The sequence below is a fragment of the Rhinolophus sinicus genome, linkage group LG02 (assembly GCF_036562045.2).
Source record: "Rhinolophus sinicus isolate RSC01 linkage group LG02, ASM3656204v1, whole genome shotgun sequence".
Taxonomy (NCBI): Eukaryota; Metazoa; Chordata; class Mammalia; order Chiroptera; family Rhinolophidae; genus Rhinolophus; species Rhinolophus sinicus.
Genome location: NC_133752.1, coordinates 196,769,533 through 196,790,966, shown reverse-complemented (window position 1 = coordinate 196,790,966; position 21,434 = coordinate 196,769,533). Strand labels below are relative to the sequence as shown.

At 52.4% G+C, this 21,434-nt stretch overlaps 1 protein-coding gene across 6 annotated transcripts in view; it reads right to left on the bottom strand.

Moving 5' to 3' along the window:
• Positions 1-18,117, bottom strand: part of ARHGAP8 (Rho GTPase activating protein 8) — a 53,329-nt gene extending 35,212 nt beyond the window's left edge. Inside the window, exons 1-3 of one of the 6 annotated variants that reach the window (XM_019739249.2) lie at positions 17,980-18,117; positions 2,578-2,697; positions 1,435-1,578 (exon numbers count right to left, since the gene is read on the bottom strand). In XM_019739249.2, coding sequence (XP_019594808.2) covers positions 1,435-1,578; positions 2,578-2,680 — 247 coding nt within the window. In that variant the 5' untranslated portion in view covers positions 2,681-2,697; positions 17,980-18,117. Of the gene's footprint in view, positions 1-1,434; positions 1,579-2,577; positions 2,698-7,894; positions 8,045-17,848 lie in introns of those variants that run through there. The other 5 variants (XM_074326529.1, XM_019739251.2, XM_074326527.1 and 2 more) reach the window with 5 other exon arrangements.
• Positions 18,118-21,434: the final 3,317 nt, after the last annotated feature.

Genomic DNA, 21,434 nt, shown 5'->3' with positions numbered 1-21,434 from the left:
TGCTCATCAAGATTCCAGACACTTGGGGACAGAAACTAAGAGTTACGGAGCTAGGAGCAGGGGACAGAGAAGTGGGTTGTTAAGGTCACTGCCTGTGATGGCTAATTCCAGGTGTTACCTTGACTGGGCTCAGGGATGCCGAGGTGACTGGTTAACATGATTTCTGGGAGTGTCTGTGAGGGCGTGTGCAGAAGAGACTAGCGTTTGAATCGCAGACTGAGTATGGAAGACGGTTCTCACCAGTGCGGCGGGCGTCATCCAACCCGCTGAGGGGCCGAATAGAGCAAAAGGGGGGAGGAAGGGCAAACCTGCTCTTTGTTTGAGCTGGGACATCCATCTTCTCCTGTCCTCGGACACCTGTGGACATTAGTGCTCCTGGTTCTCAGGCCTTTGGGGTTCGGTTGGGACTGACACCATCGGCTCTCCTGGGTGTCCAGCTGTAGGTGGCAGATCTGGGACTTCTCAGCCTCCATAATCAGGGGACCAATTCCCACAATACATCTCCTCTCATCTGCATCTCGATAGATCCTCTCGGTTCTGTTTCGCTGGACAGCCCCGACTCATACACAGCCCACATGAGAAACACACCCCGAGAGGCCCGCTCCCTAATGCCTAAAATGATGCCCTATTGCCCTCTGACTCCCCCCTGGGAATGGGGTGGCTTGCCTTCTCAGTTTTGGTAGATGTCTGTTGCTTCCATTGACATGTAGCATAACAGTGTTGCTGGTAAATAAAACAATCCATTTCATTTCGGCCTCTGCTCTTTAAAGAGTGGTAGGATGCTCAGGGCAGCCGGATGGCTCAGTTAAAGTGCGAGCTCTGAGCGGCAGGGTTGCCGGTTTGATTCCCACATGGGCCAGTGAGCTGCGCCCTCCACAACTAGATTGAAGACGAGCTGCCACTGAGCTTCTGGAGGGGCGGCCGGATGGCTCAGCTGGTTAGAGCGCGAGCTCTCAACAAGGTTGCCAGTTCAACTCCTGCATGGGGTGGTGGGCTGCGCCCCCTGCAACTAACGATTGAAAACGGTGACTGGACTTGGAGCTGAGCTGCGCCCTCCACAACTAGATTGAAGGACGACTTGGAGCTCATGGGACCCGGAGAAACACACTGTTCTCCAATATACCCCAATAAAAATAAATAAATTAAAATTAAAATTAAAAAAAAGATATGTCACTAATATATTTAAAAAATAAACATAAAAAGAGTGGTAGGCAGCTGCCTGGTGGCTTCTAGAGCACTTGGGCAATTGTCTGACAGGTATGTCATTTGCTTTTTCAAACCACTGGCAGGAACCTTTGTTCCTATTAAAGTTTTCATTCTGTGGGCACAGCCAAGCTAGACTGAAGCAGCCCCAATGAGCCCACCCCATGCCACAGGGCCCACAAGAAGGCTGGCACTGTCAGTGTTCCTGGGGACCACCCAGCTGGGACTCACCTGCCACCTGTAAGATGCCATGTCTGGCCACATCGTAGAAGGGGTGACTCATGCTCAACGCAGGGTCCTGGCCAGCCAGGGGCGCCACTGAGGGTCTCCTCACTGCACCCAGCGTGGCGGCCTCTTCCTCATCTCTCTGTAGCTCTACGGCAGACAGTGAGGATTAGAGGAAGTCAGCTGCATTCTCCAGAGAGGAGGAGAATGAGGGAGCCTCCTGAGGGTTTTTTATAGGGTAGTCACCATGCCTCAGCTGCGTACCCACTATGCACCTGCTCAATGTGCACCCACTATGTACCCATTATGCACCCACCTCTGCTGTGTATACTCACTATGCACCCATCTCCGCTGTGCACCCACTATGCACATGCTCAGTGCACCCACTATTCCCCTGCCTCTCCTGCATACGCACTATACACCCACCTCTCCTGTTCACCCACTATGTACCTACCTTTCCTGTGTACCCACTATGCACACAGCTCTGCTGTATACCCACTATGCACCAATCTCTGCTGTGCACCCACTATGCACCCGCTCAGTGTGCAGCACTATGGAAGGAGAAAAATGAGACCCGAGGGCAGGATATTGTCCTCCACACTGACAGGAGTGGAAACTGAGGCTCAGAGAGATGGAATGACTTTTCCAAGGTCACACTGCTAACTGGCAGCAGGGTGTGGACTTGAACTCGATTTTCCAGCTCCAAACTCTGACTCAGGCCCTTCTTGAAAGCTGCTGACACTGACAGCTGGCGGAAAGCCATGGTAGGGGTTGGAGGCAGACACTGGAGTCGCTGCGCTATGAGGTAGAAAGAAAGCGCCATCCTCCGAAGTAATGTTTAGTAGGGGCAGTTCCTTCAAACAAAACAACTCGAGCTTCTCTCAGACATGTTTTCAGGTGGGAAAAGAACGGGAATTTCAAATGTCAGGTTAGGGTGGACTTCGGCCCTCAGGTGCACTGGGTTGAATAGCGTCCCTTCAAAATTCATGTCTACCTGGAACCTATGTGACCTCATTTGGAAATGGTGTCTTTAGAGGTGAAATTCATTAACATGAGGTCATACTGGATGAGGATGGGCCCTGAATCCAAAGACCGGTGTCTTTATAAGAGGAGAGGACACAGGAAACACCAGGAAAAACACACTTGTACCTATTTCAGCCAGCTCCTCCAAGTCCAGCCGGGACATGCTCTGCTGGTGGGCAGGGTGGTCCAGGCACACTGCCTCCACGCCACCTCTTGGGGATCTGGACATGGGGTCCTTTCAACGCCCTGAAGAAGAAGCACACAGAACCCCGGGGGGCATTTCACACAAGCCCCCTGGACAGGGAGGGCTCCCGCTCACCAGCCAACCCGTATCCCGGGAGAGCAGGGCAGAGCGCAGTGGGGGGTGGGACACAGCTGGAGTGGGAACAGCACCTGCAGGGCCCTCCCACTTCTGGGACATGGTCAGGCTGCTTCACCACCCCCCTCAAAGATATGCAAGCTCACTCCCATATACATTTACGGAGCAGGCAACTGAGGCTGGCAAAAATCAACAGACCTGCTCATGGCTGCACACATAATCACATGACCGCACACATAACCACAATTAAAACTAAGTAACCATAATTAAAGCTAAGAGCTACCAAATGGTTATTCTGTGCCTGGGATGCTGCTTCCACACCTGTGCCAATCTTTATAAAAATTCCTGTTAGTACCTGAACAATGTAATATTCATCCATAAAAAGGAATAAAGTACTAATACATGCATGAACCTTAAAAATGTTATGCTAATTGAAAGAAGACAGTCACAAAAGATTATATATGATTCATTTTGCATCAAATATCCAGACTAGGCAAATCCATAGAGACACAAAGCAGATATTGGCTGCCAGAGGCTGGGGGAGCGGGATTTCGGGAGGTAGCAGCTAGACAGTAGGTTCTTGTTTGAGGTGATGAAAATATTGACTGGGGTGACGGTCGCACATATTTGTGAATACACTAAAAACCACTGGACTGTGTACACTTTCAATGGGTGAATTGTATGTTATGCGAATTACATCTTAATAAAGGTATTTTTAAAAACTAACAAAACGGGGTAAAAATAGCAGTGAGTTTGATCCATTTTTTAATAGCAAAAAGAAATGTACAACATTGTTTTTAAAATGCTGTTTTCTATGAGTTCTGAGATTAGGGCGGTAAATCCATTTCTTTTCCCATGTTTGTCCTTTTTCCACTTAGAAACATCCTGCACTACTCTCAACATAAGATAAAGTTATATGAACTTAAAAAGTATGACTGATAACATAAGACTATTTGGTGAATTTAAAAAATGTTAATATCTTGCCTTCTTCTTCAAAGAACATCCCTGAGCTAAGTACCGTTTTTCACCTCCATTTTACAGATGAGAAAACTGAGGCAGAGAGAAGGGAGTCACCGACCTGGATACACAGCCCATTAGGGGCAGTGCAGTAGGACCGCAAAGCTCTCTGGACACCAGCCAGACAGTCAGGGAGACCCAGGGGAAGGGGAGACACATCCCTTTTCCAGGGTGGCCACTCAGAGCCAGCCCATCCTGCCACAGTTGCCCACTTCAGGGGAGACATCAGAGCTTAACAGCTGCCAATGTTTAAACATGGGAATATAATTTAAACTGGAAAAAAAATCTGTGTGCCCAAGACTCTGCAGTTCCTCACGCACACACACCCAGCAGACTGTGTACACCTGGGCACCAAAAGACATGGCCCAAAATGCTCTGGCAGCGTTACTGAAATAGCCCCAAACTGGAAACGACCTAAGTAGCCACCAACAGTGAAGGGACATATAAACTGTGGACAGTCCTACAGGGAGATGCCCCGAGGTGTGTGACGGCCCCCCACCGCTACGCGTCCCTGCGTGGGTGGTCTCACCATTACAGTGAAGCACAAGGTCAGACGCTAAAGACGATCATTCCAGTTTGTAGAAGTTCAAAGCCAGGCAAAGCGAACCTCCGGTGACAGAGGTCAGCGAAGCGCTTACCTTGACAGGGAGGGGCCCAGGGGCTGGGGACATTCTGTTTCTGGGTCAAGGTGCTGTTACGTGTGTGCTCACCTTGTGAAAATTCACTAAATTTGGGGGGGTTCTGATTTTGTCTGGCAGCCGGGGACGGCTGCTGGCAAATGATGGGGTGGCGAGGTTGCGAGGAGGCCCCTGGAGGGAGGTGGAGGGTGCGAGCGGATGGGAGGCGGGCGTGGCTGCAGCCCAGACGGCAGTGGGAGGCCGGGGGAGGAGGCCGGCTGTGCAGTCAGGGAGGGGCCCAGGCAGGCCTCACCGCTCACTGGACAGCCACGTCTTGGAAAGGGCCCCGGGGCCCTGGATACAGAGGAGATCTGATTTGTGTCCCCAGAAGGGCTCACGTAGAGAGAGGGGCCCAAACACAAAACAATCAGCATGAGGGAGACAGTTAACCCTCGACCGGAAACGTGTAACAACAGACAGAGGCAAGGAGCTTGCTGAGAGCACGTGTGGACACAGACGGGCGGCAGAGGCACAGCCTCCCCGGGCCACGCTGCCCATGCCGTGCCCAATAGGACAAGGCCATGGCACAGGCTCTGGCCAGAGTCCCGGCCGGTAGCCCCACAGGGAGGGAGCTCTCGGCTGGACAGAGTGAACAGCTGTCCTCTAACTTGCTCACTTTCTCTCACACACATTCTCTCCCTCACGTGCGCGCGCGCACACACACGCAGCCCATGCAATGGGGTGAAGCTCCACTCCAGGTACCAGGGATGGAATGTGGGACCTTTCCCCGCCCAATCACTGCACCAAATTCCCTGAGCCGGAGATCAGTTCAGGAGTGACCACACGACCCCAGCTAGTCCAGTCAAAGTGAGTTCCAAGACTTCTATAGAAGCTACTGAGAAGAGAAACTTTCTGCTGAACCCAAACCTGAGAGGATATGGGCCCAGAGCTACCAAAGGTCACCATGCGAAACTTGAGAAAAATGACACCAATGGTGGAAGACAGAGCAAGAGCTGGAGAAAAAGTCCCTAAAACCCTGTGCACCTAGATCCAGCTGGACCTGAATGCGAGAAGCCAATAAATCCTCTTTTCTGCTTAAGCCAGTTTGGGTTATGGATGACCTGTCACTTCTGATGAAGTGAGTGCTGGTATTTTTTCTTTGGAAAAACCAGCGCGTATTGAAACACTCGATGACACCTGCCTCGATAGCCTCTACTTCAAGAGAATAAAACGATCCCTTTCTGATGTGCCATGCACCGCGGTCACCGTGCATGACACTAGCAAAAGCCATCGCCTTCAGAGGAGGGGCTGCAGTTTTTAGGACCAGCCACGCAGACAGACAGACGTCATCGTGCTTCAGCAAACCAGAAGACAAGTACGTCTCTGTGTACGAGTGAATAAAAGACATGAACTGAGGACAACAACAAAGAGGGAATACAACGATCAACGCCCACACCCTTTTCTTTTTGATTACGGTACAGATAAATGCACTTCGTTTCTGGAAATTCTTTGGGGGGAATCTGGCTTTAGCAACACAGATGACACGCACCAGGTGACCTCATCCCTCCAGCCATGGGACACAATTAGAAGTGGCCACACCAACAGCACTGATTCAGCAGGGTCCCTCGAGGACACTGTGTCCCCTTGATCCAAACTTCTGTGCTGGGCACATAACGCATGCTTAACGAACCTGGTCCGCTCCATGTTGCTGCAATTAACTCCCCCCAGCCCCCTTTACTCCACAGTTCATTTCTAAAAGCTGTGATGACAACATTAAAGGACTGAACTTAAGGAGGAGTCTCCCACAACCCTGCGTATAATTTTTATTTCTGCACATTCCCCTCCAGTCTTTCTCCACATGCACCCATATTTTATAGTCACAATCAGACTTCACGTACAGTTTATAATCAACCCAGAGCACTCCAGATCCTGGAATCGTCAGCCCAAAGCCCAGGCCACTGGGGGCACGGCCCAGCACCCTCTGGGTGGGAGTTGGTATCTCCTGCTGCAATGAGGAAGGAGGGGGACTCAGGCAGGAAAGGAGTGTGGACAACACAACTGTGACCAGATAACAGGGGATGTGCTCTCGTCAGAAACTCTCGTGGCCACCACCTCAGTCAAGCAAGCGAGCTTAGCACCACGATAGTGGGACAACCTGACCTGGCTGCCAGACGCAGGACACAAGGCCTCACCTGAATCTAATGAAGCCTCTAGCTCCACTGTTCTAAAGGAAATACCCTCAGGGGATCAAAGGACATGAAAAATGACACTATGAGAGGCAAAAAAAATCAGAAAAATCTAGACTGAGACATTCTGTAAGACAATTGGCCTGGCCTCTTTGAAAGTTGATGTTATTAAAACAAAGAGAGAGCAAGCAAGCAGGGGAGGAGGTGGGGGAAGCACTGTTGCAGAACGAAAGAAGCTAGAGAGACATCACAACCAAATGTGATACGTGCACCTTGACAGAATCTGGTTTGTAAAAGAGGACGGAACACGTTCCTGGGGCAGCTGGAGAAACCTGACTGTGGCCTGGAGAGTTGACATTAGAGGAATTATTGTTACTTTTCTTAGGTGTGAGAATGGTATCAGGTCATACAGGGGACCGTCTTCATGTACAGAGAGGATGCACGCCAAAATAGTCAGCCAGGGAGTGCAGCGGTCTGCCACTCACTTTCCAGTAGTTCAGCTCAGAGAGAGGGAGGGAGGGGGAAGGGGAGAGGGAGAGGGAGAGCTATGGGGGGATCTATAATGAACGGTCCCAATTTCTGAATCAAGGTTAGGAGTCTATGTGTGTTCTCCAGTATTTCTCACATGTTTCTGTACTCTGAATCATTTCACACAATCAGCTGTAGAGGGAAGAACGGAGGGAAGGGGATATGGAAGGAGAAACGCAGCCCAACCTCCACATCCATCAGAGAACAAAACAGGCCAATGGATGAGGACAGAAACTGTGCGGTCATACAGCCCCAGCCTCAGGACGCCTCCCGTTACCCCCACCTTTTTCCAGTTTCTCTTACCTTGGCACAGGTAAACCTCTTTTTTTTTGTGTTTCCCTTCAGTGTCTGTTTCCTGGCTTGTGCTGCTTTCAACCAGCCTCCTCCCTCCACCTCCTGCTGTGTCCCCTCCCCGGTCCCAGCACTCACAGAAGCCCAGCCCCCCCTCCCCCCTGGACTGTGGTGCCACAGAGGCTGTGTGACCTGGCCAAGAGTTATGTCCTCTCTGGGCTGAGACGAAACAAGAGCCCTGCCCTGCCTCTCTCCCTGACTTGCTGCTTGGGCGTTGCTAGTGGAAGACCATGGGCAGGGTACAAACAGGGAGCCCATGACAGAGTGAGGGAGGAGGGAAGAGGTACAGAGACCCCCAGAGAGAAAGGCCCCCCAGAAGCCTGGCAGGTGAGGTCTCAGGAGTCAGGTGCATAACCTTCTACACATCTCACATCCGCGTGGACACGGACACACACACACACACACACGCACACATATGCACACACCTGCGTCCTGGCTCCTCTGCCTGCACGTCTGGGACTTCGCCTCCAGCCAGCCCCTCACTGTGACACTCCTTCTGCAGGTACACAATTCCAGATCAATGACCCATATGACCCACAGCTCACACCTGCGACTGGACATGCCACCAACCCCACCCAGCCTGCGTCCCGTGTTCTTCCGAGGTCACCTGACCCTGGAGGCCACAGCTTTGGCTTCCGGCTTCCCTTTCGAGGGCAGGGGAGGCAGACAGGATGGAAGTGTACAGCCAGCTGGCTGGGGCCCAGTGCACACACAGGATCGGGTTTGCTCCCTGGCAGGATGCAGGGCACAGAGTGCCAGGCAGGGGAGCCTAGCACATCCCCACCGCTCGGGAGCCCACGACCACCTTCCAAACCAGCCGTCCCCACGCTGGCAGGCAGCTCACTGGGGACCTGGGGGGCGCTGGGGGTGACGCCCCGGCCCAGGACCCTGTCCCCACACCTGGCCAGGAGCCACCCCTACCTGCAGTGAAAGTGAGAAAAGAAACTCAATCATCTACACCCACAGCTCTGGACTCAGCCAAAGCAGCTGGTCTGCAAGGAGCACGGCAGGCAGGAAAGCCTGGTGAGCTGAGGACTTTGCACACGTCAGTCATTTGTCCCTGGGCCATCCCACCCGTCTGGCTGCCAGGAACAGGGCTGCCAAGGGCTGTGGCTGCCCTGGGGGGCAGTCCTGTGGGGGACTCCTGCCACCCTGGCATTCCACTTACACCTCACAATAGACAGGAGGGGCTCTCCTGATGATGGAAGGAGGCCACCCTGTCCCCACGCCCACCCCACCTCCCTTCACCCCCCCCACACCCCCAGGGCTTCTAGAGTCCCAGGCACCCCTTCTGTAGGCTAGCTGGAAGGCTAAGCCTGCCACATGCCAGGCAAACAGCTTGAAAGCAATTTTCTGGGGCAGCTGGTGCCCCAGACCAGAAATGCAGAGGTTCCTCCTGGGGGACCCGCCGGCCCCAGGGCAGGAGAACACTCTGGCACATTCTTGCTTCAAAGCCTTACAGGAGGCAGATCACCAGGGTAAACAACGGAAATGGACCTAGGCCTTGTCCTGTCCTCTGCCCTTGGGCAAAGCCTCCCCGTGGCACCCAGCACCCCAGCACCACAGCCCAGGTCCCGGGAAAAACTGCTCAGAGCTCGGAGCCTCGGAAACCAAGAAAGCTTTGTTTTTCCTTCAGACTCTGCTTTAGCCAGAGTGATATTTACTCCTTTTTTCCTTTATAGACTAAAAACCTTGACCCTGATTGCCATCTCAAAAAGCACAGACACCGTTATTTGTTTTGAAGTTTGCACGCTTGGGCATGAGTGCGGTCCCCCAAAATCCGTGCTTTGTTATAGCAATAGCTAGTCGGGGGTGGGGGGAATCTGTGATATGGGGGAGCCCTGTGAGCCTCCACTCCCCCCCTCCAAAGTCCTACAGTCGAGAGTAAAATATGGCTCTTCCCACGGACCTGGGGCTCCCCACGGGCTTGGCTCAGTGGTCAGAGGGGTATGTGTGTGTGGGGGGTACATGCTGCTGCTGAGGGACGGCCAGCGTCCTGCTCCCACCAGGCGCTGCACAGTCTGTTTTCTCCACGCCCAGCAGCCCCAAGCGGTGCTGACTGGCTGGAAGGCTCCCAGGGGAGCAGAGGGCTCTTGCACCCACGTGAGGCTGGTCCCACCTGCCTAGCAATGGTTGAGTTTACGTCAACTTGGCTGGCTTATGATGCCCAGTTGTTTGGTAAAACACCAGCGCAGATGTTGCTGGGAAGATATCTGTGGGTATAATTAACACTTTGTAGTCAGTAGACTTTGAGTAAAGCTGACAATCCTCCAGAATGTGGGCGGGCCGCACCTAATCAGTTGAAGGCCTGACGAGCAAACACTGAGGTTTTTCAGAGAAGGAATTCTGCCTCAAGATTGCAACACAGAATTCCTGCCTGAGTTTCCAGCCTGTTGGCCTTCCCAGCAGACTTGAGACATGCCGGTCCCCACAAATGCATGAACCAATGCCTTAAAACGAGTCTCTTTATACAGTCAGCCCTTGGTACCCACTGGCTCTGCATCCATGGAGTCAACCAACCACAGATCAAAAATATTTTCAAAACCACATTACGTTGTTGTTGACGTGTGTACTATGTAGTTAGGCCTACGATGGTTGTCTGTACTGAACAGGTACAGACTTTTTTCTGGTCACTGTTCTCTAAACAATACAGCTTAACCAGCATTTACGTGACAATAACACTGTATTAGGTATTATAAGTAACCTAGAGATGATTTAAAGTACACGGGAGGATGTGCGTAGGTGATATGCAAATACTACTGCGTTCTACATGAGGGACTTCAGCACCTGTGGATTTGGGGATCTGTGGGGGTCCTGGAACCAGTCCCCTCGATGACTGAATATAAATGTCTCCTATTGGCTGTTTCCCTGGAGAAGCTGACTGATAAAGCCTCTTACACACTCAGGTTCCTCCTTCCCATGAATTATCAAATAATTGGTCTTTGAAGAATCACAAAATAGTGGCACCAGAAAGGACCCCAGTGAACATCTGGTGTCATTAACTGTCAGGTACAGCAGGAAAACTGAGGCCCAGAGAGGGTAAGGGACTTGCCAAAAGCCACACAGCAAGTCCATGGAACCAGGTGTCCTGACTCCAGCCTAGAACCAGAATGATGCTAAGTAGGGTGGGAAATGTCAAAGATTTTTTTAACAAACACAAGAAGGAAAATAACCCTCACCACATGTCCCCACCCTTGCCACCCACAGTTAATCCTTTCCCATCTTGGCTTCCAGGCTGTTCTCCAAGGCATTGTTCTGTCCTACACCCATCTTTCAATGGGACCCCACCCTTTTTCCTAGAAAGTTGTCTGAACTGTTACATCACAAGCGATCAATCAATTTACGGGCATTTACTACCGGTTCCCCCAGCTGCCTTCTTGTAACTGTGACAAACGTGTGCCAGATGGAAAACTATGCATTGTCAAATCAGAGAACACCCTACGGGTTACCTGACTTACCTTTGGGAGCTGTGTTCAAGTCTGCAAGTTGTAGATAACTGAGAGCCACACAAAATCACTCTTGTCTATAGACATGCAAATTCTGTCCCTTCCACTAGAAGTTCAACTGACATCTCTCCCTTCCTTTCTACCCCCCAAATCCGCTTCATTGGCATGTTCATTTCAATATTCCTGACCTATAAATGCCTCTGTCCTCCAGATTCTCTTTTCAACCAGTGACTGCATCTGCTTGGTTCCGTACTGACTTAAACAAAATCTTTCACACAGTGTTTATTTTTACATCAGTAAGACAGTTGTGATTTTTTATACCTTTCTGAAAATCATCCTTTAATGTAACTTTGCTCTGGGCACCCAGCCCCTGGTAATGAGCAGGCACTGAATGAAGGAAAGGCATTTCTATCCCTGCTTTACCAGCCAGAAAACAGGCTCAAGTGTGGGTTTTTTTAAACTCCAGCCTGGTTAACCACTGCACACTCCTCCATCTGGAACATTCTGCCCTCTTGCCTCCTGTGGCTATAGCCACAGAAAAGTTGCCCATCTGAGGCTCTCCAGGACCCCACCCTGTCCCCACCTACCCCAGGGCCTTTGCACAGGTTCTTCCCTAGGCCTTGCAAGTTCTCTCTATCCCTGTGTCGTATTTTCTCCTAACAAGAAATAAGTCATCCCAACATTAATTCTCTGATATCTGACAACAACTGGGTGTCCTACAATGCAACTGTATTCTGACACAAACTACCCAGAGTTACCACAAGTTGAAAGACTCAGTTCTACAAGACTGGCCCCATTTCAGACGCCAGTCGCGAGTCCCAAGTCCCAGGCGAGCTGCCCTTCTGTCTGCCTTGGCTACATTCAGGGGTTCCCACCCTGCCCCTCAGGGTCAGTAATTCACTGGAACTGCTCATAGAACTCAGGAAAGCACTTTACGTACGATGACCGGTTTATTATAAAGGATATGATTCAGGGACAGCCAACAGAAGGGATACACAGGGCGAGGTGTGGGGCCGGAGGTGTGCACAGAGCTCCCGGCCCTCTCTGGGTGCCCCACCCCCATCCCCTGCCAGCACAGAGTTTTGTTCATTGGCCTGGAAGCTCTCCCCGTTTCAGAGTTTTTAGCCAAGTTTCACTACAAGTTTCATGACGGAGACATAATTGGTGAGATCATTGCCCTTGGTGACAGCTCATCCTCCAGCCCCTCCCCCTCCCTGGAGGTGGGTGGGGGCTGATAGCTCTAACCTTCTAATGCTGGTTGTGTCCTCTGGTGACCAGCCCCCATCCAGAGGCTACATAGGGGCCCACCCCAGTCGCCTCATTAGCATAAACTCAGGTAAGGTCAAAAGGGGTTCTTTATGAGTAAAATTCACTCCTATCACTCAGGAAATTCCAAGGATTTCAGGAGCTCTGTGCCTGTAACTGGGGACAAAGACCAAACATGTCTTTATGTTACACCAAAGCCCCCACCTGTTCTCTGTCCGACTTGTTCAGAGAGCTCTCCCTTTCCACCAGGGTGTCAGGCCCCTCCCACACTCCGTTGGCATCTGTACCCATCACTCACAGCTCTCAACCAGGTAGGAGCGATACTAGTATCAGACGTATTTCATGATCCTTCGGTGAACGTCACCGGGGGTCTCCCAGGTTAGTTTCCTGAGGACACAGCCCCTGCCCAGACTTACTCAAATGGATCCCTGGTACCACGCCTGGCATATGCTCCATAAATGCTGAAATCAAGTGAAAATAAACCCGACATTTCAAATGGACCCTTTGTCCCTGGCAGTGGGCTTCGGAGCCAAGCTCCCTTGGCCCAAATGCCTCACCCTCCACCTGAGTCCACACACAACTGCTTCCCCAGCCTCTCACTGCCAAGCATTTTCCCTCGGAGCCGCCCCTGGGATGAGGATGTGGGCACTGAGGAGCCATCAGCACGAGGCAGTGCCGGCCCGAGACGTGGGCCAGGCCAGGCTCAGCGCACCATGGATGTCATGCAGAAGAGATTTCAAATCAGCCAACTGTTCTATTTATAATTCATAGCAAAATGGTTTGTTGCTATAAAAATATATTTGCACATTACACAAATAGACCTTCACAGCAATTATCTTAATGCTGTAGCTACAAATTAACACCTACTTACCTCGGGCAAATTAGTTCCAAATCTCATTTGAGTGGCACAGTAGATGCGCAGGGCATACAGAGAAGAGCTCACTATGGCATTGGCACAGCCCGGCTCTCGTCTGGGAACAGGAATTCTGAAAAGGGGAGCGCGCCCCCACCATCCAGGCCTACCCCCGTATTCCCAGGAAGGGCAGCGTGACCCAGAGAGAACGGGGCTGGCACAGAGTCACCCCTGAGGCAGAGGATGCAAAGTCTGGGTGGGAGGGGCAGGGCTTCTTGCTCATGGCTGAAAAAGGGGTCACCATTGAGTTGGGATTCCAGGGTCTCCTAGTGGCACCCCATAAAAAGTATTTTCACCCCTTTGTCTCGGCTCTCACAGATTTATTGGTACAGACTCTCACTACCCAGTCTGCATCGCAAACATCACTGGTCCCCGACGCTGGTGAGAAGGCACATGCACACCAGGCAGGCAGCGAGGCAGAAGCTACTGGAACTTGGGCACGACACCTGGGTAACACCTAGGTCCAAACCAGCTGTGATCTGCTATCTGACCTTGTCAGAGGCCTGCCCACAAGTCCCAGGAAACCCTGGCCTCTGAAAGGGCAAGGAGGTCTGTAAAGAGCCACTGGGGCTGCCCAGCCCCTCCTGTGGTTCCTGCAGACACCAGTGTCAGACTCAGGGCTGCTCCCACAGCTTTCTGGGTAGACGAGGCTTCCCCTCCCCAGCATCCTGGTGCCCTGTCCAGGGTACCGAGGTGCTCATCAGGTGTGCACATCCCCCTAGCTGCGCGGTGCGGACCCACCCCACCCCCTAGGGCCGGCCTGATTACCTAAGAGTGACCCTATCTCCCTCTTCAAAAGTTCGTTGGGGAAACCAAGCCGAGCCAATCAGCACGTGGCAATTTTCCCCAAGAAGATACAGTTGGGGCCTCTGCCATAATCTCCATCATCCATACTCAGACCTTTCAGGGTGGGGCACCCTGAGCCTTCTGCTCCCCTCCTTAAGGGACATAAATCCTGTGCTCTCCACCCCCAAACCCAGATCTCAGACTAGACCTCTCCCCCAACTCTGGACTCAAATATCCCAACTGCCTACTCCACACCTTCCAAGACACACTCAGAAATCCAACAGGTTCTCATAGTTCTTAGAATAAAACTCAAAGTCCTACAAACACCTGAAAGACTCTTTGTGGCCTGGCCCTGCCCTCCTCCAGAACCCATCTCATACCACCTCCACTCCGCCCCATTCTCTCTGCTCCAGCCACACAAGCCTCTGGGTTTTTCCTCAAACACAAAGCTGTTCCTGCCTCAGGGCCTTTGCACCTGCTGTCCCCTCTACCTGGAACCCTGGCTCTGCTCCTGTGGGGCGTAAGTGATCCATAAATGGTTTCTATTGTTATCATAGGCTCAGGTCCAATTCAATAATTCAGTCTCAATTCAAATCTACCTGCTCACTGGCCTCCTTAGAAAGTGAGGTGGGATCCACAGGGCCCCAATAAACCTACCCTGCCCTTCAGATGCCTCTTTACAGAAAGATCTGGTTACAGTTCAGCCAGGTCAAATACTTTCCCTTAATGTGGCCAGAGAGAAAACGGCCCCAGGTCCCAGGGGAGGGTCAGGCCACTGTACCTCCCAGACCAGGGACCTGGTTCTGATCCCTCTATGCTCCCATCCAGAGACCCCTCTGTCACTCTGTAGTGTTGGCCACCAGCCCCTGCACTGACCACTGTGAGTGGGTTGGGGGTCTGGGGCGAGTGGGTGGGAGTGGGGGTGAGTGTGGGCTGGCTTCAAGCACCAGAAGCTTTCCTGTGGATGACAAATGCACCAGCCCCCTGCCTGCCAGCGATGCCTTTGCTTGTTCTAATTATATGACCTGGTGGGGGAGGGGGTACCTCCCCAGGAGTTTCTGGACTCCTGACTTGCCAAACCAGTTTCTTCTGATGGACAATCACGGGCTCCAACTGAAAATGAACTTCTCGCTGCCCTGCTCTGTCCAGGGTCACCAAAGAAAACACTGCTTCGCTCTTAGCCTGGGCAGAGACAGGTTCCACACAAGCTCATTCCACACACGTCTCCCGTAAGATTTTCTCCCACCATCAGGCGGTGGAACTGATACCAATAAATGCAAACACACATAAAGGTGCCGCGCCCCATTTTCGGCACTTTGCACAAATTAAGTCATTTGATGCTCCCAATAACCCTATGAGCAGGTATGTTAACATTATCCATATTTTGCAGCTGGGGAAACCAAGGCACAGAGGGGTGAGCATCTCTAGTTAGCAACTCAAGGTTAGGGAGCCAGCTGCCAACTACCGCACTGCCAACATTATTCTCTCTGAGTCTCAGAACAACCTGCTGCTATGATGCCCCTGTATGAGGTGAGAAATGGGACCACAGAAAGTGACTTGGGGAGCGTTCTCAGCCAGGTCTGCTGCCTTCCAGGGACCCAGAAACCTGGACTGTGGCCAGATCCGGCTGCCAGAAGCTCCAGGAACCTGCACATAAAGATCGCTGGGGCAGGACAACGTGACCACCTGCAGTGAGCCCCACTCGCAAGGGCATCTTGGAGGCTGTCCCCACTCCCACAGGGGCAGGCCCAGAAGGGGACCTCTCCCATGTACCCCAAGAGGCCCGGGAAGCCTCTAGATTACACTTGGCAAAACATCAATTTTAATCAAAGAGTTGAGGGAAAAGTTAAGTAATTTATCTGAAAAGAAATCGAAAACGTCACTTTCATATCCCCATGCTAATTTCACATAGATTGGCAGGGCAGTCACTGGCAGGCTACGAATGTCTCCACCAGAAGGCACAGCTCAGTGCCCTGGGAGGTGGCAGAGCCCGGTGGGGAAGACGTGCTGCAGCAGCACAGCACAGCTGGCAGCAAGGCCTGGCTCTCCACTCACTGGTTGGGTGACCTCGGAAAGTCCCCTCGGTCTCCTCATCTGTAAAAAGGGACAGTAACAGTCCTTGCCCTGCCTCATGAGGCTAGTGTGAGTGACGAATGAGGCAATGAAGCATGCAGCTAGGGCTTGATAGCCACTAGTGACGGTAACCATGACCATTCTGGGGAAAGATGTCCCAATGGGGTCATTTTATGGGTCAAGAGGCTTAATCCCTGAGAGGGAAAGTGACCTGCTCAAAAACTATGTCTCTGACTCCCCCTGCACCTCTTTCTCACCCTCCTGCTGCCTCAGTTTCCCTGTCAGTGAGAGATAGTAAACTCGGGGAATGGGATGGATTTTTAAATGTGGTGAAAGACGCATGTCAGGCGCCTCGAGAATGGCCTGAGCTCCTGCAGTCTTCTCTAACTGAAGCCACCATCCATGGTAGGCCCACCACCAACTCAGCCGGGAACTAGCTTGTTAGGGAGATGCCATATGTCCATGGGATGTCCAGTCAAGTAAGTTTCCAGACCCTTAAAAGATCTTGCTGAGATCATATTTGAATGACCCAATGACGTTATTTAATTATCTAAGTAAATCGCTGCCAGCTTCACTTGTCAGGGGCTTCACAAGCATTTCCACCCCCACCTAAAATGTGAGTTACCGTGCTCACTTCGGCAGCACATATATTAAAATGTGAGTTACCTCCAGCCACCTACAGTCCCCCAGCCTCTGTGTAATCTCAGTGTGCTACACCCTTCCCTGCCTGCCTCCTGTCCATCTTCCAGCTCAATGGTCGCCTCCTCCAGGAAGCCCTCCTTGACCACTCACAAGCCCCTGGCTTCCCTCTATCACTCAGAGACCAGGATGTGGGTCACCTGTGGGCAGGGACTGGGGACGTGGCTATCTACAAGGACTAGCTGGTCTCTGGCATGTGCCACGTCCCTCTTCAACCCCCACCCCTGGCCCTGGTGTTGGTTTGAGGAATGGTTCCTCACTGCATGAAAGGATGAAGTCACAAACAAGATCCTAAAACTGCCAACAGAGACCCATTAAAGGATGTTTGCTGTGGAGCCTTAAATTTTGAGTTCTCAGCTGGACAAATGTCAACACTGCATTTCACAGCCCTCTCTGGAATCAACACAGATGACACAAAACAAAGTCTGATGGCTTGTCGCCAGACTGCCATGTCCCCAACCCCACCAAACAAGGACTCACAGAAATTCCTTCCCTCCAGCTAGCTTCCTCCGACAGGGTGCTCCAGGGGCCTGAGCACCTTCCAACACCTTCCACCACAGTGGGGAACTCCCAAGCCAGCAATGCGACAGTGCCTCCCAGGAATTCTCAGGATGGCCCCATGCCAGGGTGGAGAAAAGTGAAAGCAGCCAGGGCCTCTCCCCTAACTGGCGATTTTGGAGACTGGTTACCCACTTGATTTAAGTTTTTGGCCTATTAACTCTTGAGGTTCCATCCCGTGTTGACCGGGCCAGCACCCCCGGCCCTGACCATGAGTTTGAACCAGCGCAGCAACTGCTCTGCCTGTTTCCTCATCTGTAAAGCAGACGAAGCCTCCCGCCTCCCAGGTTCTGGGAGGGGGAGCTGATAGTGTGCGGCGTGCGGACCGGCCGATGGGAGACCCCGAGTCAGGGGAGGAAAAGGGAGGCTCAGCAAAAGTTTGGGCTGCGACAGCCCAGCCGAACAAAACCAAACACAAAAACACGGGGAGAGAAGTGAGGGAGCAGGGAGGGGGAAGGGGATGCAGGGAGAGAAGGGGGAGAGGCGGGGAGCAAGGCGGGAGGGGGGAGGGCAGGAGTGGGCGAGGAGGGCGCACTAGGGGAAAACCAGCGAAGGGGGTCGCGAGGGGGGGGACACCGGGTTGGCGCGGGTCTCTGCACCGCGTCACGTGGCGCCACGCCCTGCCTCGGGGTGCCCACCTGATCAATGGGCGTGGTCCGGCCGCCGGCTCACACCCTCAGAACCCTGCAGCGTCCTGACCGGGGCACAGACGGGCTCCCTCCCGCGAACACCGGGCCTTACCGGGATGCAAATCCCACGGGCGTCTCACCTGGATTCAGCTCTGCGGGCGACTCACCTGGCCCCGCCCCGGACGTAGCTCCCTCGCTGGCCCCGCCCCTTGACCAGTCCGCGCAGGGCGGCGCTACGGGTTTCCCTGGAGCACTGGACGCCCCGGGGTCCGCCGAGGTCTCCACTGGGACAGGGCGGGGCCGGGACAGATGGCTCCGCCTTGTGGGCGGGGATGGGGCGGAGAATGGGAGTCCAGAAATTCCTCGCGCTTCTCACCCGAGGTTCCCCTGACGCCGGGAGTTCTCCGCTAGTGCAGCACCCACGCCTTGGGGCAGGCACTCTCCTTGCAGATCCATTTTCCCATTTTAGGGGTGTGTAAAGTGAGGCTGGAAGGGGTGAGATCTGTGAGGAGTTGAGAGGAAATATTCATTCAACAAATGCTCCCAAAACGGCTTCTGGGCCAAGTGCTGACTTCCCAGGACCGTGGTAGGGTCCCCATGGTGGTTTCAGAATCCCACAGTGGTAGGGGCTGGGCAATCCCAGACTTGGCTCTGACCCAGGCTGAGGAGCAGGGAGGACTTCCTGGAGGAGGGGGTGCGGCCAATCCTCGGGCCTCCTAAGGGCCATTCAGGGCTGAGTGCTGCATCTCTGCACCTGGGCGCAGTCACTGCCCGCGCCCTGAGGCAGGACTCATCATCAGGAAGGTGCAGACTGGAGCCCGGATACCCCTGGAGGTGGCATTGTTAGCCCGGGGCCCCAGGCAGGAGGACGACTGGCCCTCCTATGTCATCACATTCCAAGTTGGGGGGCAGCTCCCTGAGGTGGAGTTCTAAGGATGGGTTTATATCAGGCCCAGTGCCTCTGTCACCCACTTTTCTGGCGGCACCGCTCAGTCTCCTCACTGCCTCCTCTCCATCTCCCTGATTTCTGAAGGTCCACACCCCAGAGCTGGGTCTGCACCTCTTCTCACCTCTCACTCACTCCCCAGCCTCCTGCTTTCAATATGCCTATACCCTGATCCCAAATGATGTCTCCTGACTCCAGACTGCTGCCTCTGACTGTCCCCGACGTCTCCGCGTGGAGACCTTAGCAGGCAGCTGGGGCTCCATTGTCCACAGAGTTCCTCTCCCGAGCTGCCCCTGTCACTATTCACTGGCCCCATCCACATCTTTAGGGTCATCCTTGGTTTCCCTTTGGTCTCCTTGCTTCTCCCCTCACTCCCTTCAATCTTGTGTCACCAGAGCAGCCAGGGGGATTCTTTTCCTCTCCTTCCTCTCCCAGCTGCTCTTCTGGGGTCTGGTGGGGGGTGGGGCAGTGGCAGCTCCATAATCCCAGGCTGCCTTGTATGGAAAATGGCATGCCTGCTAGCAGCCCTGGGGTCACATGTGGCAGGCTCAGTGGTCCCCTGTAGCCAGTCACTCAATTGCAACAGCCAGTTAGGTGAATTGACCCCTCCCCACTTCTAGAGGGAGAGATCTAATTGCAGAGGCCAGTTGTCGTCATCTCACCCTTTGCCACAGTGACTGGTTCAGGTTCTGAAGTAACTGGGCCTAAGCCAATCATGCATGCCTTGGTCAAGACACAGTGAGCAGTGCAGGCTAGTCCAGTTGGCGTGACGTGCTGGACTTTGCCTGGAAGTTAGGGGAAGAAAAAATCCTGCTCTCTCCTTTCCTCTCCCTCAAACTTGATAAGGAAGCTTGGTGCACTAAAGGGCACCAGGCAGCCATCCTGTGGCCACAAAGAGATCTAGGCTTAGGGATGAAGCAGAGGTGGCAAGAAACTGGATCCTTGGGGCAGACGGGTGGCTCAGTTGGTTAGAACGTGAGCTCTGGGCAACAGGGCTGCCGATTCAATTCCCACATGGGCCAGCAAGCTGCGCCCTCAGCAACTAGAATGAAGTCAATGAGCTGCCACTCAGCTCCCGGGTGGTCAGATGGCTCAGTTGGTTGGAGCGCGGGCTCTCAACCACAAGGTTGCCGGTTCGACTCCCACGGGGTATGGTGGGCTGCGCCCCCTGCAACTAACAACGGCAACTGGACCTGGAGCTGAGCTGCGCCCTCCACAACTAAGATTGAAAGGACAACTTGACTTGGATGGAGCTGATGAGTCCTGGGAAAAACACATTAATGTTCCCCAATAAAAAGTCCTGGAAATACACACTGTTCCCCAATAAAATCCTGTTCCCCTTCCTCAATAAAAAAATAAAAGAAAGAAAAAGAAACTGGATCCTTGAAGACATTGCAGAGCCCCTGGATCAAACTCTCCCTGAAGCTCACCTACCTCTGGACTTTCTCATTAAATGTGCCGGTAAATCCTCTTCTTGTTTAATCTAATTTGCACTTTCTATTTCTTACAAATAAAAGTGTCACCTGATAAAATATCCTTATACCTTTTAACCAAATGGCAAAGACTGTCTCTCCTGACAGCACTAGCAGAAAAAAAAAAAAAGGGAAAAAAAACCCAGGGAAGGCCTCTGATTAGTTAAGCGTGAGACACATGACCATTCTAGGGATGAGAAAGGAGTCAGACAGACCAAAACTTTATCTTCTCCAAAGTTAAGACAGCTTCATCCCTGTTTGCCAGTGATAGCCATGAAATAAGTGGATACGGGTTAGTGCACTAAAAGTTAGTTGTTACCATTCCATGGGAGGCCAGATTCATGAGGCTGTTGGCTCACTGCAGTATCCCCAGTACCTAGCCCTGTGCCCCACACATAGTAGGTGCTATCCCCAATCTATATGAATGAATGAATGACCTCAGTTGCATTCCATCATCACCCACGTAGCTGCCTTTTTCTGTGCAAAGAATCTGTGACCATCCTTGCCTGCGGGCCTGTTCTCACACTTACAGTTTATTACTTTGTACTTCCTTGCTCCCAAGGGACTTGGGGTGGCGAGACAGCACAGGAAACGGTGGTGCTAACTTCAAGCACACAAACGGATCTGAGCCTCTGAGCGGATCAGAATCGGGGCCTATTTCTAGGTCAAAACTCTTCTTCCCAGCGACTGACACACTTGATGGGTTTTTAGTGCTTTGTGCTGGATTCTCTTTTCCTTTTGTGGAATGTAAACATCTTTTTTTGTTATCAACGTAAGATCAGTCTCCCAAGAAAGAGGGACGATTGGCAGGTTTTGTGTTTTAAAAAGCACTCTGGACCCAAGTAAGTGAAAACACCCCCCCAGTTGGTCTCAGGCTGGCAGCATAATTTCATGGTATTGAAAGATGTCGGGGAGATTGCCACACTCCTGCCATTGTGTTTCATGCAAATCACATATAAATTCCACAACCATAGTTTAGTGATATTAAAATACACACAATAAAGCAATAATACGGAATGATTGCAGGGAAGAGAACAGGGTGAATTCTGCCATTCATAATAAAAGGAAAAAGAAACAGACAGGAGCTGTAAAACCCAGGCTCCCTTTCAGGTTCTTCTGTTTTCCCCCCAAGCACGTCTAATCAGTAACCCACCGGTTAGTCATTTCCTTTTGTTGC